At 39.8% G+C, this 27,854-nt stretch overlaps 1 protein-coding gene across 5 annotated transcripts in view; it reads right to left on the bottom strand.

The window, feature by feature from the left end:
- Bruce (BIR repeat containing ubiquitin-conjugating enzyme) overlaps nt 1-27,854 on the bottom strand; it is a 129,997-nt gene that overhangs the window by 58,600 nt on the left and 43,543 nt on the right. For 3 of the 5 annotated variants that reach the window (XM_071691728.1, XM_071691731.1, XM_071691729.1), the window contains exons 21-34: nt 27,159-27,534; nt 23,338-23,474; nt 22,891-23,031; nt 22,122-22,713; nt 20,507-20,670; nt 18,900-19,046; nt 18,530-18,736; nt 17,024-17,263; nt 11,220-11,431; nt 10,751-11,046; nt 8,489-8,667; nt 3,513-3,770; nt 1,076-1,244; nt 521-925 (exon numbers count right to left, since the gene is read on the bottom strand). In XM_071691728.1, the coding sequence (XP_071547829.1) occupies nt 521-925; nt 1,076-1,244; nt 3,513-3,770; nt 8,489-8,667; nt 10,751-11,046; nt 11,220-11,431; nt 17,024-17,263; nt 18,530-18,736; nt 18,900-19,046; nt 20,507-20,670; nt 22,122-22,713; nt 22,891-23,031; nt 23,338-23,474; nt 27,159-27,534 (3,523 nt within the window). The remainder of the gene's footprint in view (nt 1-520; nt 926-1,075; nt 1,245-3,512; nt 3,771-8,488; nt 8,668-10,750; nt 11,047-11,219; nt 11,432-17,023; nt 17,264-18,529; nt 18,737-18,899; nt 19,047-20,506; nt 20,671-22,121; nt 22,714-22,890; nt 23,032-23,337; nt 23,475-27,158; nt 27,535-27,854) is intronic. The other 2 variants (XM_071691730.1, XM_071691732.1) reach the window with 2 other exon arrangements.

The following is a 27,854-nucleotide window of genomic DNA, read 5'->3' as shown; positions in this document are numbered from 1 at the left end:
GCTGTCAATGGATTGAACCAGGGCACGTGAAGCGTCCGAGGTAAACCATGGAAAGGTCTGTGGGGCCTGGATGTGGAAAGGGAGCTGTGGTTTTGGCACATTACACATGACAGCTAGAGACTGAGTGTGAACTAATGTGGCCTTTTGTTTGTATTCCTGGTGCTGCCTCACTAAAGCAGGGGATAGCGATGCTGTTTTCCTGTGGGACAGGGTAGCAACAGCAATGGATGAAGGCAAGCAAGTATAAAATATGTACATGCATATATATGTAATGTCTGCATATGTGTATGTATATGCTGATAGGTATATGTATGCATGTATGTGGGCGTTTATATGTATGTGTATATGAGTGGATGGGTCATTCTTCGTCCGTTTCCTGGTGCTACCTTGCTGATGCAGGAAACAGCGATATGTATAATAATAATAATAATAATAATAATAATAATAATAATAATAATAATAATAATGTATTAATACTACAGATGTGTTTAAATACAAGAGATATCATTAGGTTAGCTACCTGGCATATCCTCCTCCTCTAAGGTGCGGTAGTGAGCTGTGGCCATGCTAACCATGGGAGGAGTCAGAGGAGTTGCTGACTGATCAACCTGACTGCTCTGAGTGGCTACACATTGCCCAAGGGGTGTGGCACTGTCCTGAGGAGGACTTCCAATGCCTTCACTAGCTGTCCCATTGGCTGCAGAAACTGCATCACCTCCTCCTGATGCTCCAGCTAAACACGATCCTGACTGTCCAGCAGCACCACCTGAAGCACCTCCAGATGTTGAAGTCCCTGGGGTACCAGATGGCCCTGCTGCATTACATGATACATTACTCCTTGCAGTATCCAGTACAATGTCAAAATTATCTGCTTCGTCCCTATGTTGGTCTGCATTCACCACCACATTACCATAAAGACGCTCACCTGCAAACCAAATGAAATATTCTAACAATACGTGATACATGAGATTAAAGAATCTTTTATGACTGAAAAATGATTTTTCTAAAGGCAAGTGAAAATCATACATACAACATTATGAAAGACTCATTAATCCTATATCCTTATTCACATTACCTTCAAGAATATCTTGCAACAGACACGTAAGAGCATGGAGGGCCCATGGGGCTCCCCAAGTAGTATCTAGTGTGAGGGCATGTCGTAACAATGCTCCAAGTTGTGTGCGGGTTACAATCTCTGTTACTGAGGGACTAGGTCTCACCACACTCACAAGTCCTCCAATAACCTGTTTTGAGAAAAGCTAGAATTATCTCTCAGTGCTTTTTACAAATGGAGTGGTGTGTGTGTGTGTGTGTGTGTGTGTGTGTGTGTGTGTGTGTGTGTGTGTGTGTGTGTGTGCGTGCTTCCCAGAGTCTAAACATGGGAATATGCCTGCAAGACCTCACTCCAGAGGTTATGCATCTGATTTCACACCATGAAAATAGCAAATCAAGCAAATAATATGTATGCAAATTATAATTACGTTTGATTACAGAACGAGTAATGGAAAAATCCTGTTAGAATATGAGAATTTTAAGTCACTAAGTCATTTAAGCTACTTCTGTTCCAAGTTTAAAAGTACAAACCAATGAAATATACATTTCATTTTTCCACTGTTACCCTTCTAATTTACTGTATATAATTCTTTTTTGTATAGGAGTGGAGGGGGTGCCAAATCTTCACAAAATGCACTCTCTTATATTAATATAACTTTCTGATCATATCTTTTCAAAATATCCACTTAAATAGAGCCTAAGGGTGACTATTCCCATCTGAAGATTTTTTCATATATATTTGCAATTTCCCACATTAGCGAGGTAGCATCAAGAACAGAGAGACTGAGACTTAGAGGGAAAATCCTCTCTTGGTCCCCTTCTCTGTTCCTTCTTTGGGAAAAATAAAACCTGGAGAGGATGATTTCTAGCCTCTCCCCAAGGTCTCCTTCTAGGAAATAAAAGGATAGTAAAATATATAGATTATCTTTTAACTACATGAATTCTGAGTAGTAAATTTTAATATAACAATTTTCCTAACTATATGCATTGGAGTCCAATAAACAATATGCTTTTCCTAAAAGAATGCTTATCTCATAATTCTTATGAAAGAAAATGGTGTGAATAGTTTTTCTTAACCTAATAAATGAAAAAACAAAAAGATGCTCTGATCATTTGGGGCCTGAACATGCAGGAGAGTGTGAGGCATGAAAGGGATAGAGCAAGTTGGAGCGATGTGGTATACAAGGGATTGACATATCATCAATAGACTGCACTAGGGCATGTGAAGCGGTCTGGGGAAACTATGGAAACATCCATTTAGCCTGGGTAAGAATAAGGGCTCTAGTTTCGGAGTATTATGCATGACAACTAAAGACTGGATGTGAATGAATGAGGCCATTTCTTTGTTTTTGGAGCTAACTTGCTGACGCAGGAAACAGCAAACACTTATGAAATAAAAAAGTTTCTAAATTACCAATAAGGACCATAATCCTCCCATTTCCTTCTAGATATCCCAGTGGTGTCTGACAAAACCTAGATACGAAAAAGGCCAGACAGCTATGACTTTCAGGCAAAACTGCCTTGGTGGCCGAGATCAATGGGCTAATTTCAATAGGAACCATCACCCACGAATCATCCCACCCAAGTTAGGTTCAAGCTGACACCGAAGTTTCAGAAACTAATATGTGAACAGTTGCTAGACAAAAGATGAATGACTTTGATAACAGTGGCCAACCTGAATGGGGAGGGTCTCTGAACAATATTTTGAAAAAGCACTGCCTAAAGAAAGTTCTTGTTAAGCCTAATCCCTACTGGCTCACTAAAGTAGTGTCATGAAAGGCTGAGATGTTAAAAGGTGACAGACAAGTTACAAAACTGGGGAACAGATGGCATGGCAGGTGCCAAGTGATGGATGAAGTTCACATGGCCTTTGGCCAGGAAGGCTAATAATAAATGGAAACTTCAAAAGCCTGATGATTACTGATCAATATATACACTAAAAATTAGTAGGCATGAGGGTGGACTAACATACTCCCACTTCATAGTGCATACACACAAAGAATGACACACACACACACTAAATTTCTATATCAACTGTACAATGGCTCTTGCAAGAAAAACGATGCTATGCCAATCAATAGAAGTTAAAGGTATTACTGGTACTGCTCTCAGAGGTGTTCTTGTGTTCTTGTCTAAATATTGTTGACTGCCTCCACTGATACTGTTTTTATAGGATGTATATAAATATGTGGCAATCTTCATTATGCAGCCCTAATTACAGGTGCTTTACACTTACTCAACAAATTAAGATCTTATGACTTATCATTTCTTAAATCTTTACAACTCCTATATCTAAGTTTCCTCAATCATGATGCCCTTACTTTGGCTGACTAGATGTATGAAGTAAGTGAGGCATGCTACAATGCGTAATAATTATTTGCTGATCATATAACATAAATAGAACAAACCTTAACAATTAAATACTCATTTTCTGAACTACTGTTAAACGGGAACCTCACCTTACAGGTAAGAAGAAAAGAGTCGACACAACAGGGTGAACTTGTGTTCATCAGCAACTTAATAAGTCCATGTGCCACTGAGAGGGCAGTGGTACGATCTAAAGGCATGAAGGCATCTCCTGACGGATCACTGTCATCTTTACGTGCTCCACCCCCACTAGATGAGGCAGAAGTTGTACGGGAATATCGTCTGACAATTGACCGCCGGATAGTGTCAAGTTTTTGGTATATCTCACCACTTAATCCAGCTAGTACTTGCTGTAACAAAGAGAAAATACTTGGCAATGCACTCTTTAAAACAAAAGGAAAAAGATTATGTGCAATTTAGGGACACTCTTACATAGTATAAGGTAAAACAATTGATATAAAAAGTAATATATGGTGTGGGAGGAAAGTTGTTAGAAGCAGTGAAAAGTTTTTATCGAGGATGTAAGGCATGTGTACGTGTAGGAAGAGAGGAAAGTGATTGGTTCTCAGTGAATGTAGGTTTGCGGCAGGGATGTGTGATGTCTCCATGGTTGTTTAATTTGTTTATGGATGGGGTTGTAAGGGAGGTAAATGCAAGGGTCCTGGAAAGAGGGGCAAGTATGAAGTCTGTTGGGGATGAGAGAGCTTGGGAAGTGAGTCAGTTGTTGTTCGCTGATGATACAGCGCTGGTGGCTGATTCATGTGAGAAACTGCAGAAGCTGGTGACTGAGTTTGGTAAAGTGTGTGGAAGAAGAAAGTTGAGAGTAAATGTGAATAAGAGCAAGGTTATTAGGTACAGTAGGGGTGAGGGTCAAGTCAATTGGGAGGTGAGTTTGAATGGAGAAAAACTGGAGGAAGTGAAGTGTTTTAGATATCTGGGAGTGGATCTGTCAGCGGATGGAACCATGGAAGCGGAAGTGGATCATAGGGTGGGGGAGGGGGCGAAAATTTTGGGAGCCTTGAAAAATGTGTGGAAGTCGAGAACATTATCTCGGAAAGCAAAAATGGGTATGTTTGAGGGAATAGTGGTTCCAACAATGTTGTATGGTTGCGAGGCGTGGGCTATGGATAGAGATGTGCGCAGGAGGATGGATGTGCTGGAAATGAGATGTTTGAGGACAATGTGTGGTGTGAGGTGGTTTGATCGAGTAAGTAACGTAAGGGTGAGAGAGATGTGTGGAAATAAAAAGAGCGTGGTTGAGAGAGCAGAAGAGGGTGTTTTGAAATGGTTTGGGCACATGGAGAGAATGAGTGAGGAGAGATTGACCAAGAGGATATATGTGTCGGAGGTGGAGGGAACGAGGAGAAGAGGGAGACCAAATTGGAGGTGGAAAGATGGAGTGAAAAAGATTTTGTGTGATTGGGGCCTGAACATGCAGGAGGGTGAAAGGAGGGCAAGAAATAGAGTGAATTGGAGTCATGTGGTATACAGGGGTTGACGTGATGTCAGTGGATTGAAGCAAGGCATGTGAAGCGTCTGGGGTAAACCATGGAAAGCTGTGTAGGTATGTATATTTGCGTGGGTGGACGAGTGTATGTACATGTGTATGGGGGGGGGGGGTTTGGGCCATTTCTTTCGTCTGTTTCCTTGCGCTACCTCGCAAACGCGGGAGACAGCGACAAAGTATATAAAAAAAAAAAAAAAAAAAAAAAAAAAAAAAAAAAAAAAAAAAAAATAAAAAGTAATAATTTTCACAATTTGGAAAGCTGTAACACTGAAGCTTTTGCATGTCTAGAGTTGGAATGATGGAGTGAATTAGACTTTGAGAATGGGCCTGAACATTCAGCCAAGTGAGAGGTGTGCATGGAATACAATGAAATGAATGGCTGTGTTATATGCACTAACAGGATGTCAAATATCTAAAGGATATCACATTTAATGATGCTGCATATCAAGGCTTACATAGTGATCTTGGAACAGCCAGCTCCAAAGGGAAATATATCAATAAAGTTGTATCCCTCTTGAGAAGAGGTTGCCCTGAAGAAAAATATTCATTATAATAAAGAAAACACTGGCATTGACCACAATACTAATCATGAATTATTGGTAGGTATCAGTTGTTAGGCAGCCAATGACCGGAGAGGTATGTTACCAATACTACCCGCCTGGGTATCAGGAGGGTCAGTGACAGTTACATAGTCAGCCAGCACTTCAGTTCTTGTCAAGTTGCACTCCTCTGACCTAGGTAGCTGTCTTTCCTTTATGCTTCAGCCACATGTAGACTACTGGCTTTCTGTCTACAAATACACAATCTCTCCTTGTAACACATAAACTTGCCAACATTCAACTCAAACAGCTCATTCTTTGTAACTGTAGATCTTACTGTGGTAAGCATTGTGGTAGGGGCAGTAGACAGAAGTAGTACGTAGGAAGAAGTAGGCAAAAGCATTAAGTAGTAGTAGTCAGTGGGAACATTAGGCAGGAGATCTGCAAATACTGAGCTAGAGTTGACCTTTGCCAGTGGTCTGTTAAGAGTGAGGCACTAAAGGATAAGAAGCAGCACTGGAGTCCATTAATTATGGAGACTCTACTGCCATGACCACCCCATTGAGGGTGTTCCAGTTGGAACAAGCATTAGAGACAGAGATAATAGCTAGATAGGAAAGTGATTGTTAACTGTATGCAGGCAAAAGCTCTTGCACTTGTAAAGGCTCATGTTATCATAAAAAGTGGTGGTGAATGGTGATGTTTGTTATACACTGGAAGTGTCCAGCATAATATAAGAATTGGAATGTGATTTGCAATGGGTCTTGGAATAAGAAGTGTAGTAGAATGAGTGACAAACTGCTCAACACAGGCAAAATTAGTTGCTGATGAGGTTCTAAAAGATGGAAAATAGATGAACTCGGAAGACACCATCTTGGTAATAAGTGACGTTGTGTGCTCTTGACATACTTAAAGGAGAGGATATCATATGAGATGTGCTACTAAGAAAATTTTGTAGTGTGTTAGGAATTTAGAAAATGGGAAGACATGCTTCATTCCTTCGAGTACCTGCAAACATTGGACTGGGTGGAAATTAACTGTCAGATACTAATACAAAAGATGGATGTAGGAGGAACGAGACATCAATGAACAACCTTAAAAGAAAACTTTTAAAGAAAGAGCTGTTAGAAAGAGAATATATTTGAGAAGTATAAAGTGGTATGATTAACCATGCATAAATGTAATCTACCTATCTATCTATATTTCTGACACTTGTTCCCTTTTGGAACTCCCTCCAAAGGGTGGCCATGCCAATGGGTTTCCATAACTAGTGTACTCCAGTGCCATTTCTTAGCCTTTAGTGCCTCAACATAAAAGGTCACCAGCAAAAGGCAATCTAGTGCAGTGTCTGTAGAGGCTTCAACCAAGTGTTACTAATGACTCTAACTAATGCTTCTATCTAATGTTCCTACTTACTATTTCTACCTAATGCTCCTACCTACTACTATGTATTGCTCCAACCATTTTCCCAAAAGGCAGGTTACTAAACAGCACTCAACACGCGAAATTCTAGTGTGACGAAGAATGAGCTGTGTGAGTTATGCATCGTCAAATGTTATGTGTGACAAGGAAAGATTGTTTTTTTTTTTGAACAAGTGCCTGGATTCCATGTGTGGGTAAGGCAAAGGCAGAAAGAAAAGACAGTTACCTGGGTCAAAGAAGAGCAAATTGACAACCACTGAAGTGCTGGCTCACAACACAGCCATCACTACAGTGTACTCCTGATACCAGGTAGGTAGTACTGGTAATATACCTCCCTGGTCGTTGGCTGACTACCAACAGCTACCTTGGTAAATGTACTATCTCAAACATATGGAAAGAAGAAGCAAAGGGATATCATAGCTATACTGAGACTACAATCTTAAAGGATGGAAATATGATGCAAGTTGAAAGAATAATGATAGAAGATATGAGGAGTTCTGCAGCAGAAAAGAGTACACTTAAGAATTATAATAAAAAATGCAACATACTGTCTAGGTTTAGAATAAAGTATATGGTCAATAATGTAGACACCTAGCAATAATATAGACACCTAACCATACTGTAGTTGACATCCCTTTTCTCTTAAAGTGAAATTTTTATATAGCAAAACAAAAACTGCAGTAGCATTAAAAAAAAAGAGGGGAGGGACGATATGTGAATAACGGAAAGTATCTACCTACCTACACTAAGATTCAGCCATAATAGCAGGGGTAATCTGAAGTGCTTATAACATGACTTGAATAATGAATACAGCCTATTCTTCTCAACTGCCAACTACATTACAGTGTTATCTATTCCTACTTGGGACTGATTTCAACCAAATGCATGGCTGTTCTGGCTTCCTGATAATGCATACAAAGATGTAATACAATGAAAAACATATCTAACACAGACCATTCAGCTTTAAGCAATGATTGCCAAAATTAAGAAAAAAAAAAATAGAAAATCATAATCATCTAAATAAACTCCAATGCACCATTTCTGCAAATCTGTTTGAAAACTATACACTGTGTTCTTCTGAGAAATTGCACTAATTCATTAATTTTTTACTTCCCATTGAAAGCACAAAGCTGCAATAAGAAGGAAATCCCTATCTAAGAAGTACATTTGAATCAAAGAGGATTAAACATGAAAAAAACGATATGAAGAAACATGAAGCTACTTGTTTCCTCTGTTTCATAAGAGTTAATTCTCCCACTCTTAACCTGTCTGTCACTGAATGGCCAATCTCACTCTTCAAAAAAATCTTGGTCCATGAAGACCAATATGGATGCATAAATCAAATTATTTGGCAGCTGGTTTATAAGGTTTTATGTTACGGCAACATCAAGAGTGTACTGTATATAGATCGTATGGATGCATAAATCAAATTATTTGGCAGCTGGTTTATAAGGTTTTATGTTACGGCAACATCAAGAGTGTACTGTATAGATCATGTGCATATCACCTTAAAACCTTTTAAGGGGGTTAAAAAAAAAAAGGCAGGTGGGGTGGGGGTCCTTTGGCCAACTAGGATGAACAACAAACAGAAAACATTTACCCAAGAACCAACCTCTCCCAAGGATTTTGTTGCAGTATCTAGATTAACTAACTGTTGCTTCTGATGATGTACAAGTCTCTTTCTTAATCTTTCTCTCGATGATCGTGGTGCACTTCTGGTTGCTTCAGATCCTCGTCTCTGAAGACAGGTCTCTGCTGTCAACCATGTCCATCGTCCACCTACAACATAAAGAGAATAATTATATTTCTTTTGGACTGTGAGGGGTAAACAAACAGAATGTAGATAAATAAATTGTGTTTTGTCTAAATGTATTTCATGAGCTAATCCATCCTTCCACCTCCAATTTGGTCTCCCACTTCTCCTTGTTCCCTCTACCTCTGACACATATATCCTTCTTTGTCAATCTTTCCTCACTCATTCTCTCCACATGTCCAAACCATTTCAACAAATTCTCTTCTGCTCTCTCAACCACACTCTTTTTATTTCCACACATGTCTCTTACCCTTTCATTACTTACTTGATCTAAGTACCTCACACCACATATTGTCCTCAACCATTTCATTTCCAACACATCCACCCTCTTCCATACAACCCTATCTACAGGCCATGCCTCAAAACCATATAACTCTGTTGGAACTACTATTCCTTCAAACATACCAGTTTCTGCTCTCCAAGATAACATTCTCTCCAACACATTCTTCATTGCTCCTAGAACCTTTGTCCCCTCCCCCACCCTGTGCCTCACTTCCACTTTCATGGGGATAGGGGAGGAAGAATACTTCCCACTATTCACTGCGTGTCGTAGATGGCACCTAAAAGGGGAGGGAATGGGGGGCTGGAAATCCTTCCCTCCCCTTTTGATTTTCCAAAAGAGGGAACAGAGCCAAGTGAGGATATTCCTTCTAATGCTCATCCTCTGTTCTTAACCTTACTTTGCTAATGAGGAAAATGAATATGTATTTTTCATACTATTTGCCATTTCCTGCATTAGCGAGGTAGCATTAAGAACAGAGGACTGGGCCCTTGAGGGAATATCCTCACCTGGCCCCTTCTCTGGTCCTTCTTTTGGAAAATTAAAAAAAAAAAGAGGGGAGGATTTCCAGCCCCCTGCTCCCTCCCCTTTTAGTCACCTTCTACGACACGCAGGGAATACATGGGAAGTTGCATTCATCCCTTCCTAGCACCACCCTGCCCCACAGGAAATAGCATTACCACCCCCTGCATTAATGAGGTAGCAACAAGAAAACAGACAAAAAAAAGGCCGCATTCACACTCAGTCTCTAGCTGTCAAGTGTAATGCACTGAAACCACAGCTCCCTATCCACATCCAGGCCTCACAGACCTTTCCCTGGTTTAACCCATACGTTTCACATGCCTTGGTTCAGTCCATTGACAGCCCATTGACCCTGGTATACTACATTGTTCCAATTCATTCTATTCCTTGCACACCTCTCACCCTCTTGCATGTTCAGGCACCAACTGCTCAAAATCTTTATCACTCCATCCCTCCACCTCCAATTTGGTCTCCCACTTCTACTTATTCCCTCAACCTCTGACACATATATCCTCTTTGCCAACTTTTCCTCACTCATTCTCTCCATATGTCCAAACCATTTCAACACACCCTCTTCTCCAGTCTCAACCACATTCTTTTTATCTATATAAAGTCTACTGGTACTGACTTTATAATAAAAAACTTTCAATATTCTCAGTAATTAAATCATGAGGGAATGGTGCTAAAGAGTCTAACAAAAAAGCAAATAAGCTAATAAATTGCAATGGCTGCAAGCAAGGTTCTGTCACAAATTCTGTATTCACCCCTTCATTTTGTCTAAAACTAATGTGCCTTTTCTCTGTACTGATCTTCCTGTCTACCAAATATAGTAAAGTCTGTTCAATAAAAACAAATTCTTCCCACTCGAACCCTGTACCCTTAGAAATCAGATACAGCAATGAGCTCTATGAGATGCATCTTTAAATCATTATAATTCAAATACAACAAAAATCCTTATTATCAAACCCCTCATGCAGAAACATCCTTAATTTCAAATGCCTTCTGCCATTAATCATCAATCTATGTTCATACTCAGTGTTAGCCATATACTATACTCTTACTGGTTCTATTCACAGAAGAAACAACAGCAGCAATCTCCACTTACCGATAACTTTAACCTAAAACCAACAATTTTCAGACAAAATTCTTAGGAAAGCCTATAATGTACTTAAGTATTCTATCATGGTTATCATCTCAGAAAAGAATTTCAAGAAAATCATAACATTTTGACCCAAAGTAATTCTTACCATTTTCTTTGCTCTTCTCACTGTCACTCTTGCGTGTTGGGATAAGAGCATCCAGGCAGAGAGAGAGGTACAACAGAAGCCATGAGACTAGGTGTGTATCCACCTGTGCACCAATATTATGCCATGGCAACCACATTGAATCCATGCCCGCAGACATAGGTACAGAGTTATAAGACATGTTGTTCCCAGTCCCATGGAGCTGAGCAGAAAGAACACGCAGAATGGCATCAATAACCTGACTTCCCCGCCCACTGCCAACACTTTTTTGTCCAAGAAAAGTAAGCAAGGCAAACACTCTGTCAAAAAAAGAAGAGAAAAATCATCAAATTACATGGAAAAATAAGTATTCAATAGTAGGACTGTTAAACCATCTGTATCATCCTCCTAAACAAACATAGCTTTGTGTGAAAATCTATAAAACATTACAAAACTACATGGAACAATGCAAAAATATGAATTCTGCCTGTACCTGGTGGCAGGAAAATGAAGTGTATTCGTGGACGAGAAGAGGGTTACCATGGTATTAGCCAAGAAGTCTCCCCACCATGGTTGGCCAGCACACAAACGAGCCAGGAGGGATGCAACCCCAACCTGTGCACCTTTTGGTCCCCTAACGCACACCTGTTCTACCAAGACCTTGGCCTGCTCTGGTCCACACCACTCCATTAAATTGTGTGGCACCTTGAAAATAAGAAAAAATTCTATAAGTATACGACATTCAACATCTGACTCTAAGTCTACCTTATGTCATGACTGCCATGATTTGACAAGATTTAATGCAAATTGGTTTAGTATATTCTTGCACAATCTAGTAAGGAAATTTCTGAGAGATGGCTAATATTCCGGCCACACCTAAGGTCTCCTATTAGAAACATGCTTCTGACATGATTACTGTTTTATCTACTTTGGGGACCATGACAGAAAACAGTAATTGTGAAAGATGGATACTTAGTTTAGGTGGTTAGGCTATGTCAAGGCCCAGATGGGTCAGACTATTTATGATACAACTCTCAAGCTCTCTTCAATGCTGAAAACATACATTTCCCAAGGCAATACTTTTTTGGGAATAAAGGCACACCAATATTCTAACTAGACTATCCATCATTCTAGGCAAAGCTATGTATTAATCAGTATATCAAGAATAAGGATCCATCATTCTAGGCAAAGCTATGTATTAATCAGTAAATCAAGAATAAGGAAGAGAATCTACTCCAAGGTCCTGCATGTCCACACCCTTCCCATCCTGCAGGGTTGGAGAGAGAAGCCACAGTTCTGCAAGACTAATTCCCACAAAAAGGTACATGTGAGCATTTGATCTACTCCTCTGTATATGGAACTCCATGGTGTAGCGGTTACCTTTCCTGACTGTGAGCAGTGACTAAAGGAAAAATAAAGAAAGCAAATGAGAGTTGGGTGAGAGTACCATTAAACTCTAAGGAGAATAAAAGGATGTTTCGGATTGGGTGAGAGAGTACCATTAAACTCTAAGGAGCATAAAAGGATGTTTCGGAAGAAGGTGAAGAAGGTAAATAATGTGTGAAAGACAAAAGAACATGTAACAAGTAAGGACATAAGTGAAGGGGACAAAAGGGGAGATGATAACAGATAGTGATGAAGTGAGGAGATGGAGTGAGTATTTTGAAGGATTGTAAATGCATTTCATGATAGTGGCAGATGTGGGGTGTTTTGGTTAGGGTGATATGCAAAGTGAGAGAGTCATAGGATAGTGGTTTGGCAAAGAGAGAATAGGGGTCAAAGCCTTTTGTAAGAAAAATGTGGCAAGGCAGCTGGAGTGGATGGTATTGTAGGTGAATTCATTAAGATGGGGTGACTGTATTGTTGATTGGTTGGTATGGATATCCAACATAAGTATGGATAATGGTGAAGCATCTCAGGATTAACAGAATGCATATATAGTGCCACTGTATAAAGGCAAAGGGGATAAAGGTGAATGTTCAAACTACAGATATATAAGTTTGATGAGTATACAAGTTGTGTGGGAGGGAATTTATTGGGAGGGGGAAGGCATGTACAGAGCATCAGATTGGGGAGGAGCAGTATGGTTTCAAAAGTGGTAGGGAGTGAATGGAGCAGGTGTATGCTTTGAAGAATGAGTGTAAGAAATCCTTAGAAAAACAGATGGATTTGTACGTGGCATTTTTGGTATTGGAGAAGATACATGATACAGCTGATGGAAATGCCTTGTGGAAGGTCTTAAGCATATATGGTGTGGAAGTAAGCTGCTAAAAGAAGTGAGAAGTGTAAGGCGTGTGTACACGTAGGAAGAAAGATCAGTGAATGGTTCCCAGTGAATCTTGGCCTGTGGCAGGGGTGTGTGATGTCACCACAGTTGTTTAATTTGTTTATGGATGGGGTGGTGAGGGAGGTAAATGAAAGTCAGTCATTGTTCGACAACAATACAGCACAAGTGGCTGATTCATGTGAGAAACTACACTAACTGGTGACTGAGTTTAGGAGTGTGTGTGATAGGAGAAAGTTGAGAGAGAATGTGAATAAGAGCAAGGTTATTAGGTTCAGCAGGGTTGAGTAACAAGTCTGAATGAAGAAAAATCGGAGGATATTAAGTGTTTTAAATATCTGAGAGTGGACTTGGCAGCGAATGGAACCATGGAAGTGGAAGCAAGTCATAAGGTTGGGACAAAGGTTTTGGGAGTGATAAAGACTGTGTGGAAAGGAAGAGTGCTACAACGGAGGGCAAAAATGAGCATGTTTGAAGGAAATGTAGTTCCTACAATATCATATGGCTGAGAGGCATGGGTTGTAGGTAGGGTAGTGTGGAGGAAGGTAAATGTGTTAGAAATTAAATGTTTGAGGACAATATGTGGTGTGAGATGGTTTGATTAAGTATTGAAAGGATAAGAGAGATGTGTGCAAATAAAAAGAGTGTAGTTGAGAGAGCAGAAGAGGGTTTGTTGGACTGGTTTGGACATATGGTGAGAATGAGTGAGAAAAGGTTGACAAAGAAGATATGTGTGTCAGAAGTAGAGGGAACAAGGAGTTACATGAGATCAATGGAGATGGAAGGATGGAATGAGAAAGATATTGAATGACTGGAGCCTGAATATGCAGGAAGATGGGAGGCATGCACGGAATACAGTGAATAGGAACGATGCGGTATACTAGGTTCAACGTGCTGTCAGTGGACTGAACCAGGGCATGTGAAATGTCTGGGGTAGTCCATGGAAAGGTCTGTGGGGCTTGGATGTGGAGAAGGAGCTGTGGTCTCAGTGCAAAACATTCCATGGTTTACCCAAGATGCTTCACATGCCCTGGGTCAACCCCAGTATACCACATCATTCCAATCCACTCTATTCCTTGCATGCCTTTCACCCCCCTACATGTTCAGGCCCCGATCACTCAAAATCTTTTTCACTCCATCCTTCCACCTCCAATTTGGTCTCCTACTTCTCCTCGTTCCCTCAACCGCTGACACATATACCCTCTTTGTCAATCTTTCCCCACTCATTCTCTTCATGTGACCAAACCATTTCAATATACCCTCTTCAGCTCTCTCAACCAAACTCTTTTTATTACCACACATATCTCTTACCCTTTCTTTACTTATTCGATCTAACCACCTCACACTACATATTGCCCTCAAACATCTCATTTCCAACACATTATTAAACTTTGTCACTGTCTCCCGTATCTGCACGGTAGCACAAGGAAACAGACAAAAGAATGGCCCAACCCACCCACATACACAAGTATATACATACAAGTCAACACACGCACATCTATATACCTATACATTTCAACATATACATACATATACATACACAGACGTATACATATATACACATGTACATAATTCATACTTGCCACCTTAATTCATTCCCGTCGCCACCTCGCCACACATAAAATGGCACCCCCCTCCCCCCACGTGCGTGCAAGGTAGCACTAGGAAAAGATAACAAAGGCCACATTCGTTCACACTCAGTCTCTAGCTATCAATGGGAACTTCAGTGAAGGGCGCAGATGGGGAGGTGATAACAAGTAGTGGTGATGTGAGAAGGAGATGGAGTGAGTATTTTGAAAGTTTGTTGAATGTGTTTGATGATAGAGTGGCAGATATAGGGTGTTTTGGTCGAGGTGGTGTGCAAAGTGAGAGGGTTAGGGAAAATGATTTGGTAAACAGAGGAGAGGTAGTAGGGGCTTTGCGGAAGATGAAAGCCGGCAAGGCAGCAGGTTTGGATGGTATTGCAGTGGAATTTATTAAAAAAGGGGGTGACTGTATTGTTGACTGGTTGGTAAGGTTATTTAATGTATGTATGACTCATGGTGAGGTGCCTGAGGATTGGCGGAATGCGTGCATAGTGCCATTGTACAAAGGCAAAGGGGATAAGAGTGAGTGCTCAAATTACAGAGGTATAAGTTTGTTGAGTATTCCTCGCAAATTATATGGAAGGGTATTGATTGAGAGGGTGAAGGCATGTACAGAGCATCAGATTGGGGAAGAGCAGTGTGGTTTCAGAAGTGGTAGAGGATGTGTGGATCAGGTGTTTGCTTTGAAGAATGTATGTGAGAAATACTTAGAAAAGCAAATGGAATTGTATGTAGCATTTATGGATCTGGAGAAGGCATATGATAGAGTTGATAGAGATGCTCTGTGGAGGGTATTAAGAATATATAGTGTGGGAGGCAAGTTGTTAGAAGCAGTGAAAAGTTTTTATCGAGGATGTAAGGCATGTGTACGTGTAGGAAGAGAGGAAAGTGATTGGTTCTCAGTGAATGTAGGTTTGCGGCAGGGGTGTGTGATGTCTCCATGGTTGTTTAATTTGTTTATGGATGGGGTTGTTAGGGAGGTAAATGCAAGAGTTTTGGAAAGAGGGGCAAGTATGAAGTCTGTTGGGGATGAGAGAGCTTGGGAAGTGAGTCAGTTGTTGTTCGCTGATGATACAGCGCTGGTGGCTGATTCATGTGAGAAACTGCAGAAGCTGGTGACTGAGTTTGGTAAAGTGTGTGAAAGAAGAAAGTTAAGAGTAAATGTGAATAAGAGCAAGGTTATTAGGTACAGTAGGGTTGAGGGTCCAGTCAATTGGGAGGTGAGTTTGAATGGAGAAAAACTGGAGGAAGTAAAGCGTTTTAGATATCTGGGAGTGGATCTGGCAGCGGATGGAACCATGGAAGCGGAAGTGGATCATAGGATGGGGGAGGGGGCGAAAATTCTGGGAGCCTTGAAGAATGTGTGGAAGTCGAGAACATTATCTCGGAAAGCAAAAATGGGGATGTTTGAAGGAATAGTGGTTCCAACAATGTTGTATGGTTGCGAGGCGTGGGCTATGGATAGAGTGGTGCGCAGGAGGATGGATGTGCTGGAAATGAGATGTTTGAGGACAATGTGTGGTGTGAGGTGGTTTGATCGAGTAAGTAACGTAAGGGTAAGAGAGATGTGTGGAAATAAAAAGAGCGTGGTTGAGAGAGCAGAAGAGGGTGTTTTGAAATGGTTTGGGCACATGGAGAGAATGAGTGAGGAAAGATTGACCAAGAGGATATATGTGTCGGAGGTGGAGGGAACGAGGAGAAGAGGGAGACCAAATTGGAGGTGGAAAGATGGAGTGAAAAAGATTTTGTGTGATCGGGGCCTGAACATGCAGGAGGGTGAAAGGAGGGCAAGGAATAGAGTGAATTGGAGCGATGTGGTATACCGGGGTTGACGTGCTGTCATTGGACTGAATCAGGGCAGGTGAAGCGTCTGGGGTAAACCATGGAAAGCTGTGTAGGTATGTATATTTGCGTGTGTGGACGTATGTATATACATGGGTATGGGGGTGGGTTGGGCCATTTCTTTCGTCTGTTTCCTTGCGCTACCTCGCAAACGCGGGAGACAGCGAAAAAAAAAAAAAAAAATCATTATCTCATTATTATCATGCTTAACCACTCTCCTGCATTATGTATATGTGTATGTGAATGGATGTTTCTTTCTTTGTTTTCCGGCTCTAACTCATTAACATGGAAAATGGCAAAAAAAGTATGAAATATACAGAGCATCAATAAGATTGCCTTGATATGTGAATATGTGTATGTGAATGGATGTTTCTTTCTTTGTCTGTTTTCCGACACTAACTCATTAACGTGGAAAACGGCAAAAAAAGCATGAAATATATAGAGCATCAATAAGATAGCCTTGATTATGGCTTCAGTTAACTGAGAGAGAGAGGAAAAAAGAATGCAAAGTGTAAGCTGGGGATACTGTTGATGCAAAAGCCTTACATCACTAATCTTTTATCAAAAAGGAAAGAAAAAACCTACCGACATCCCTGGTACAGGTAGTGATAACGTAAGGAGACAGTTTAAGAGATACTGCATAAGAGTAGCTAGTTTGTCTGAAGATGAATTGGCAGCTGTGTGGTACTGCTGCTTATTATGGTTGGAGCTGTTCGCTGTTGGAGAGTATGGGGTGGTGGCACTCTCTCCACCAATTCCCACACTTTGTAGACGACGCATCACCGAAACTACTAAGTTCAGATGCTGCTGTTCTAACATACATTCCTATAAAAGGGTTAAAAAAAAATTACATTACTGTATAACTCCATGATTTTTCAAATTCATCTTACAACACTCACTACTGTAGTAATAGTATATACAACAGATTTACTTTCTCAGGGTATCTGGCCAGTGATTCTCACACAAACTATGGGTCAAAGGCATCAGGTTAAGGTTTGATACTTCACACGAGTGCCAATCATGTAGATTTTTCAGATATGATAATAGGTCAATCACAGTTGGTGTCTGGTCAACCACAGCCAGTCTATGGTGAATCGGTATGTCTTAAGACAATTAAAGTTGGTAGTCTTACGTAAAACTCACTCTCATTGAATTATGACCATTTGTGGTTCACTATAGACCAGCTATGATTGATTTGAGACACTGTAACTGACAAAACCAGCCATGATTGATGTAAGACCATCTGCAATTGACCTCAGACAAGCAGTGATTGGTCTCAGACCTGTTTCAATTGGCCTCTGACCATCTGTGCTTGACCTTAGTCAAGTGTATGACAAATATGAAATCCAGCAATAGGCAATAGAGCCTACATTAAAGTCACAAGCAACAATTTATACACTAATTATTTTCACAAAAATTACTTTCAAATACAAATGGAAGTAACAAAAATTCTGAAAAGTACACAACTGTAATTCAGAATATGTTGCTAAAATGAAATTGCACTAAACAGTCCAAAAAACAAATGGGATGAAATCTAATTAGCTATATGTTAACAAGTTACCTGGTTTAGTAAAATCACTCAAATATTCAAGTGAAAAATGAGTCAATATATTATCCTACATGGATGCTCAAAAAATGCTAACAGCAGAGATGAATTTTTGGGTGAGATGTGGGAGTAAAATCATGAGTAGACAAATCATTGTGTGTAAACAAGATAAATTTTTGAAAAATAGTAAATAACTAGGTGAGGTCATAAAGACATGCAAAATACATGGATCTCATATTCCTGATAAAAAAATTAGCATTCACTAAGATCTCTGGTACACATAGTAAGAGGACTACGAGAGATTTAGTAACACCAAATTGAGGACAGAGATGAACAAAAGAAAAAATTCATTTGTGGTGGAGATATATGAATGCATGTTCAAGTACAATATTTTATCGGTCATCCTGATGCAAATGGAACAGAGCATACTGAATAAATATTATAGCACAGCTTACTACCATCAAAAACTGAGATAAGGGGGAATGAACATGGTTGAAATGGATGAGCTAAACACTCCTAGACACCTGTTACTTGTTTAAACATACCTGATAAGCATGTGTTATTCTCCTTTCAAGGTCAGCATCCCGTGAACCAATGGGAGGAATCTCAGAATGACCAAAAGAGGAATGTGGGCCTGTTGGGGCTGTAGGACTCATAAGAAGAGGGTTCAAGAGAGATCGTAGTTTACTGCATGCTAAACTATAGCGGCATCCAATGTCTTCCACCACACTGCCCAATACTGTTAACTGAGTCTGAGGAGAAAAAAGAATCATAAGAAATAATAATTCAAACAATCATCAGGCAATGTAAACAATTTAAAAGCCAAGACTAATTATCTAAACAAGTTATAATTGCACAAGAACTGCTAAGAATGTTTGTAGTATGAACAGGAATGGAATATGTTTAGCTAGTAACCTGAGCAGAAGCTTTATTCATGACTACAGGATGAGGCTGGCCAGGTTGTAGTTGCCAAGGAAGGATGAGAGTATGTCCGTAAAAGGCCCCAACTGGGATTCTGCACTGAGATGATGTATTCATTCCATACCTTCCAAGAGTTGTTACCTGCAAAATATACATGAAAAACAAATAATGTTATTCTTTATTTCACATCTAGCATAAAAACTATAATCAATATCTACACTGCTAGTTCTATGGGGTAGATGGGACACATACAGCCTTTGAAATCTATACTCTCTTAGGACACATCTTCACCCTATGCCCAATTTTTAAAGTTAAACAAGAACTTTCAACCATAACAGTGCTTCTCATTCTTTAACTTTGCACAAAAATAAACTGATTCAATTCAAATTATATGACCTCTGTTCACAAAATGCTTGGACTATATCTATTCCCCAATCAATCCCCTAGCATCCTCATCTAAAATACATGGAGTCCCCAGTTAATGTTAAGGATGAGTTTCTGGAAATCAACACATAGCAGAAAGACCAGGTAGTGCATCATATTTTACCAGGAGATTTCTCAACTCAATTTGTATACTTCAAAGGTGAATATAATACTTCAAATGACAGTATAATGCAGGTACATTAAACACCTAAATACTTACATAAGAATACTTATCCAAGACCAAACTGGTAAAATAATACCTGATGTTGCTTTAGATTAAATACAGTTGATGGAGGCTCTGGCCATATCAAGATGTTGATCAGCATAAAAATTACACAATTTGTTTAATTACCCTATCTGACACTCTTCCTAAGTAAAAGACTCAGTGAGTCTTTCTTACTAAGCATTATACCACAAAAAATGACAAACAACACATTTTCCCTGAGGCATACAGTACAATAATACCACACAACTTTCAGGAAAATCTTTTTAGCTGCAGTAAATATTGGGATATCTAAACTAAAGCACAAACTTTTGCTCCTTTACAGGCAAGCATCTAATCAAATTTCTCTTTTACATTCATTTCTCTCAGGATCAACCCATCTTACACCATATATCTTAAACATTTCACTGGCAATCTGCACCTATTCTTCCTTTTTGTTGCATTCAAGGTACAGGGCTCACATTCACACAATACTGTCCATACTACTAAAATTTCCAAAATACCAATCTTGATCCTAACAGAAACTGATAGTTCTGTCCATGTGCTCCTTAATGCATCCAGGACCCTAGCCTCCTCTCCTACTCTTATGACTCACAACAGCCTCTATGGTTCCATTTGCTGCAAGTCCACACACCACTTCCTCCAGGACCACTCCATTCAATTTTATGCTCAAATCATCTTATTTCATTTCCCTGATACAGCTTATTACCTTACTTTACTTTACATTTACTATACAGCTTATTACCTTACTTTTCTTTACATTTACTCTCAATTTTCTTTCACACATTCTCCTAAACTCTGTTAAGAGCTTCTGGAGTTGCTCTCAAGAATTTATCACAAGATGTCATCAGGAGACAGCAACTGATCCACCGCCTAAGCCATCCCACCCCCTGCATACTGCAGACTTGGATAACAATCCAGGACCCTCATATGTAAATGAAAAGATTACTCTTACCTTAAGATATCTACAAAGAGGAGGAGGCTGAAGATCAGCCAGGATAAGTGGCCGCATCCCAATGTCAGATGCCACCACTAGTCTCTCTCCATCCATATCTTCACCTGTCATCCATATGTCTATGCTTAGGGAAACCAAGTCGCTACAGGCTGGGATCACAACATCTGTCACAATAACATAATGTCAGGTTTTACTAACTTATACAAATGGTTTACAGGGCATTCTAAAAATAAATCAAGGATTTTGACATATCACCAGTAAAATTCATGAATATACTATGAGTGACCTTGCCTAGCTTTCCTTTACTTATTGACATAAAGTAGATTAAGCTGAGAAACTAAGCTTCCTAAAAGAATAAATTTTCAGCATGAAAACAAACTGAGGTATATCCAATTACAACATCTGGCTTTGAATCATGAGTGATAGCAATTGATGGGACACTTTAAAATACTCAATATATGAATCTACTTTGTCATACATCAAATAGTGTCTAAAAATTGAACTGGGGAGATGGGAAAAAGGGGTAGTAAAGGTGGCTGTAAAAGTGGTGGTAGCACAATGGTTGTACAGCAAGTAGTAGTGGTGGTTGCAGCATAGCAGAAGGTAGAGTTGGTGGCAGAGATGGTGGAAGGAGTGATGGCGGTGGTGGTATTGTGCATCGTTGCAGGGGTGGTGGCAGAGATGGCAGAAAAAAAGCAGCATAGAGGTCGTGGTGCTGAAGGGGGAATTGGTGGGGTAGTGGCAAATGTGGTTGTAGAGGTGGCCAAAATGGAAATGTACATGGGGGTGGTATAGTGTGTGCAAGTGGTGGCAGCAAAGAACAAGTTTTATTGGTGGTGACACAGGTGATCATAGGTGTGGTGGTGGCAGAGGTCATCGTAAAGACAGTGATAGCAACATTAGCAAAGGGGTTGTAACGATGGCAGAGACTGTGGTGATGGTGTTGGACGGGGAGGATGTCCGAGGTGCCAAGACAGGTGTTTACAGTGAAGGTAATGGCAGAGTTGTTGGTGTTGATGTGGCAGAAATGGCAGATAGGGGATGGGAGAGCTGGTGGAAGGGGTGGTGATAGTGCTGGGAGCAGAGATAGCTGTTATGGTGGCAGAGGGGTGGCAATGGTGGTCTTTCTCTACAAATGTGTGAGCAGGGAATATAAGCCACTTTCTTTGTCTTTATAGATAAATGTTAAGCACAAAAGTATGAATTCTTCTGCAAAAAGACTCTAGGAGCCTCTGAAAACACTGCAAAAGTTGCCTCTTGCTGGGGCCACCTCCTTGAGGGAGTTCCCAAAAGGAGAGGGCATCAGAGATACAGATATATATAGAATGTTTTTTGATGGGTAAATGGCTTTGCTGTAAGGTGAAAGTTTGAAAGCTTTTGAATTCAGAATCTGACAAAAATAAAATGAGAGAAAGATTGAAATCAAATGAGTAATGTATAAGAGCAAAAGTAAAGTGGTGAAGGCAGAATCTAAAAAAAAGTTTAACCGAGGAGTGGAGGAGTTTTTGCAAGAGCAATATAGTTGCAAAACATACAACAGCATATACAGAAAGACAGAATTACAACCATCATGCAGAATCATAACTTAAAAAACAAATGTAAAAAAAGGACTAACCTGTCAGCAAGACTGGAGCACCAAAGTCCAGCACCACAAATCGCCGTGCTCCTGAATGCATCCTTTCAATAACAAGCATTTGCTGGGGCGGTAAAGAAAGAAGCTGCTGCCATGGTGCACCAAGGCTTCCCTGCATAGCAGATGGCACTTTCTTTCCAGTAATAGGTCCATCTTTTGCTGGAGGATGACTCGCTGATGGAGTAGAAGCCTTACTCTCTAATGAGCTGACATCCTCTTCACTTTTTCTTTTTGTGTAAGAATTTTGCTGGACTGCATTTTTTGAATCCACCACCTCTTTCTCAGCAGGTGTCAGGCCAAAGTCAATCTTGCTTGTAACATCCAAACTAACATCACCATTACCTATGTATTGTACTGGTGGATGACTAACATCTTCTGATTCAGTCAGGAAGATAGTACTTAGTCCCTCATGATCAGGAGTGGCATCTGAGCTGCTAGACGAGATTGTACTAGTTTCTTCTTTTCCATCAATATCTTTACCTTCTGCATCCAAGGACAGCAATGGAACCACCGACTGCGGGCCAGAGTTTTCTGCAGCCACAACTTTAGCTAAGCTCTGTGTGCGCTGCTTGGCCTAAAATGTTAAAAAAATAATCACAGTCATTAAAAAAGTTGTAATTGGGCATGTAGAAATTTTCCTAAAACTTCTTCAATTGGCAAAAATACGTTTCTTGAAACAGGTATAAAACTGCAACTCAATTCAATCACTGAGCTCTTAATTTACATTTCAGAAAACGTATCTAACATCTACCTTTTGAAGGCAATGTTTCATTGAAGCTAACTGGTCACTGAGTGTCTGCAGCTTCTCTAGGTAAGTTTTAGTAGCCTTCTTGGCAAGTAGGAGTTCTACAGCCTGATTCTTAACAGCCATGTCCTCAACTGCCTTGTGTAACTGCAAAATAAGTAAGTGTGCCATTCACTAGCTAACAACAGATAATCTCGTCTGCTTTTGTGCAGGAGTTACAATTTACACATTTACAAAACTAAGATTCCATAAAAATCCTGAATTTGGTCGTACTAAATGCAACAAATATACTGCAGAACGTGAAGAGCTAACAGTGCACACAAAAAAGGGCGTTTTTTGATTGTGAAGAATAACTACCAGACTCAGATCTGATAAGGGGGTCTCTCCACATCAATGACATACATATTGAGGAACCACTCACTTTCACTCATATAAAGTTAACAGCACCCTTACCATTGTAACAGATGCATCAACAGCCTTTGCTGTGCCACTGCTGGATGAAGCTTCAACTTGAGCTAGGGTTGTACTGTCTATGCCCCCTGGGATGGTGAATGGTTGCATCATGAACGGACTACCAGGGTGACCTGCACCTGTGCCAAATTTAGTGGGACTGATGAAATTCATTTCCTGATGTAGACTATAAGCATTTTAGTATGAGAAAGTACAATTTACTGATGATCATCATGAGGTTGAAAGCAAGCTTCTCAAGAGCAAATTGACTTACTTACCCTTTAGGTAAAGGGACAGTCATAAACTATGAAGGCTATGACAAAAAAATACACCAAAATAAATATCTAAGTTCAAGCATCTTAAGCAATTAACCAATAATCAAAGTTCAATAACTAAAAAACATTCTATTTTGTCTTTAAAAAATCAACAAAAAAAAATTTTCTATTACACTGCTGTAGTCAGTAACCAAAAAACAAACATTGTAATTTGTTTTTAAAATTCAACTATTTAATTTTAGTCTGCTATGCAACAGCTTCATGTTTTCAGCTTTTTGTATGTTAGCTGGGATAGCACTACCTCACTACACACCCATCAGAAACCCTCCCGATACCCAGGGAGATAGAAACAGTAATATACCTCCCGGGTCACTGGCTGCCTACAACCTACTTACCAAGGTCATGTCCTAAGCTAACTCAACTGCTTCTGAATTTTTCAATTCAAACATCACACTAATTCTCAAATGAAACCACAGACTCTACTCATACTACCGCATCTAATCCTAAAACATTTCTCCCATATCTAACATTCCTTCATCACTTTCCCATCCTTTTCTAAGGCCAACATTTCTTCTTGTTGCTTCAGTAATACTACTATATATCTTATCAATCATTCTCTCATAGGCCATGTATTCTACAAACAATATCATCCTAAAAGACTCTCTCATGTGCCTTTCATATGACTTCTTCCCATTAAATTTCCTTTTTACATCTCCATTCTTTATCTATCCTCCTAATTCTAATAATACGTAAGATATTCATCCTAACTGCTTTATTCTTTAGCTATCCTAATCTATACAAACTTCAGTTTAAAATCCAAACAGAGTTGTGACAAGTATGCCATGCAAGCTTCTTCCATAGTGTAAACTTAAAACTCTTTCCACTCACCGAAATTTCACTATAAAACTATACCTCATATCTATCTCACTCTTGACATTTTACAATCATATTACCAAATTTCATCCCCAAACACCATCTGTATACCATCTCATAGATCTTCTCACTACAAAAGAGCCCAGCTTTCCCTCCTTTCCCTGCTACATATTGTTGCACAATTCTAAATCTGCAGGAACCCCTAAAGAAGGGGGCCTGAGGCTTTTCCAGTCATACTTGTTCACTGTTTCCCACATTAGCAAAGTAGTGCCAGGAACAAAGAAAGACTCTATTTGCTCACATACATTCTCTTGCTGTTATGATCAATGCACCAAAACCACAGCCCCCTTTCCACAACAAGGCCCTACAGAACTTTCTGAAGTATATGATAATAATTTCCATCATTAGTGAGATGGAGCCAGTAATTAACAAAGTAATGGCCACATTTGCTCACATTCACTCTCTGCCTATCATGTACAATATAACCTGGTTCAGCTCAATGACAACTCATTGCTCTCTGTGTACCACAACCCTCTTTCCATTCCATGCCTTGCATCTTTCTACATGCCCATGCCCTGATCACACAAACAACCCTCACCTCCACCAAGTAGTGATCAAACATCCCACCACCTCCCTCTCTCAGCACATTCACATCATAGAGTCTCTCTTTTGCATGCTTATCAGTTGGTGCATAATCCAAAAATGACCACTTACCATCTATCCCACTCAATTATGAAAATGTATGTCCCTCTTTTTACACCAAGTATTCCTAATCATCAGTACCTTTCCTGAATATAACTCCACAAGCTGTTCACCATTTTCATTCACACAGGGTATACTATCATAGTCTCCCAGATAAACCTTTAACTGCCACATCACATTCAAATCACCCATCGTCAAGATTTGATCAGTAACATCAAAATTACTTACACACCAACTTAATTCCTTTCAAACTACTCACCTCTCTTCCTCAGCCTTCTTATTAACAATTGCATAAGCACCAAGTATCATCTGCCTCTTGTAATCCAATTATATTTCCATCCACATAAATCTGGAACCCACTTCCTTATCTTTTCATACATTCCCACAACAACTTTTCTGAATGCTAACCGTTCCTGAGCTCTTGCTCTTACACAAATCCACAACTTTACCCCTTACACATACCCAAGCCATTCCTTCCACTTTCTTTTGTACACAGTTTCACTCAGATCCAGAACTTCCAGGTTAATCTCCTCAAACATACTACTTGTCTCTCCCTTCTCATCCTGGTTACATCTATGCACATGCAAACAATTCAACCTGAGCCTTATAGAAGGATGAGCAACAGAAGCATAAAACTCTCTCCCTATAAAATATAAATAGCAATCACAAAGGGAAGAGCACAGAAACCTTCAATGGAATACTGTGGATATGGCAAAAGAAAATCTAAACCTTTATGTTAAACTCATCAAGGGTAAATTGTCTATCAAAGTGCAGCTAACCATGCTAGGCGAATATAAAGAAAAAAATATTGGAAAATAATGCAGAAATATGTGTGGAGCTAAGTAATAATTTTGGGAGTGCATTCATTGAGGAGGTCACTATAGCCCCAATATCAGATAGATAGGATGGGGTTGTGATCTTTGAAAATATTGAAGCTTCTACAAGACATATACAGATTAAAAAAAACCTTGACCCAGACAAACTAACCAAGCCACATCAGTTGCTGTTCAATATACTGCCAGAGCAAGGAACAGAGCCATGGTTGTGGATGAAGGTAAATACTTCACCTACATTTAATAAGAGAAATTAAGAATCTGCACTATTACAGGCCAGTCTCCCAACTGAGTGGTAAGTAAAACAATGGAAAAGATAATTAGAAAGAAAATGCAAATGAATGGCTACTTAACAGAGAGAAATGTCTAAGTGAGAGATAACATGGATTCAGGGAGAGTAGGTCATATATCAAAAACCTAAACTTCAAACAAACAATATGGATAGCTAGACTATACTACTGCAAAAGTGTCTGACACTGTACTAAGGAAGATGGATCTCCATACAGGTATAAACTGGTCATAGTCATTCCTTCATTGGATAAGTTATCTTAGTCAAAGGGAACAAACAACCAGTCACCAGAACCTCATATCATAACTGTCAGAGTCAATCGGTCTGCTGGCATATATCTGAAATGTGTTTTAAGTACATAGATAAAGAAATGTTCAGGAAGCTGATCACAACATATGTCACACCAAATCCAGAATATGTTTTCTAAGATTGGAAATACAAAAATCTAACTGAGGGGGGGTCTAGATGAGAACAATGGATATCTAACAGACTGGGCTATACACACAGAGCTTGGACAAAGATATGCTGCCCACCATGGAGGAGAGAAAAGTACTGGATAATCTGAACAAAGCTTTCAGAATCAGTCAGGTGATGTTGACAGCAATTAGTTCTTCAAGAAATGTATTTAAAGACTGTTAGAAAGAACGTATAACAGTACTGCTTCAGTTGTTGGGTGGAGGACAATTTGAACAAGAGACAAAATGGTGAATGCCACCAGCATGTTCAGAAATTTAAAAAGCCGAAAGATGGTACAGAAAGTTACTGAAATAGGGTCTCATGAGTGTAAAACGTTTTCCTCATACAGTAAAAACAGGTAATTACACACATAAATATCAAACTGCAAATACAAACCTGTTGATGCTCTTTCCATCTTGGTCCCGTCACTTGCCATGTGGAGAGTGAAATGAAGTGGCTCAACTTCGAGTAAACCGCACAGAGCACTAGTGTGTGTTAACCCTAGAAAGGCACCAGCTTGAGAACCCCGTCCAAGAAGGGCACCAATATCACTATCATCACGACCCATTATAATATAAGGGTATCCAACATTAGTTCCAGGGCCACTGTTCTTTCCATTTGTTGTTGAGGAGTTCTGTACACCACCACCTGGACCACCCTGCATACTGCCAGTTATGCCCCCTCCACCAAAGGTAATATTGTTGTTGTTGTTATTGTTATTATTGCTTGTACTGTGATTTGAGTTTGACTGCCCTGATGAACTACCTCCAATCTGTTGAAAAAATTTTTTTTAAAAACTTTCTGCCACTATACATGATAAATTAATCATTCTAAAAAGTTTAGCACTCTGCCTATTCATATGATACACATTAAGACAAAGACACTTTTATCATGACAACAATGTTGAAAAAAGCAACTTCATGCCCCAGTCATTTCCATCTCCCATTAGCTCTGTTATGCACTTACTTCTGTCCCTAGGAGTCCCTCCTCTCTATGAGGCTCCTGTACCACTCAATAAGCTGGGTATGTCCACCAGTCTGGACCAGAGGTCACAAAGTGCTGGGATGTTGTATGTGAATCAAGACCACAGGT

The sequence above is a fragment of the Panulirus ornatus genome, chromosome 51 (genome assembly GCF_036320965.1).
Source record: "Panulirus ornatus isolate Po-2019 chromosome 51, ASM3632096v1, whole genome shotgun sequence".
Classification (NCBI taxonomy): Eukaryota; Metazoa; Arthropoda; class Malacostraca; order Decapoda; family Palinuridae; genus Panulirus; species Panulirus ornatus.
Note: the sequence above shows the minus strand (reverse complement) of the source record. Positions and strands in the feature narration are given on the sequence as shown.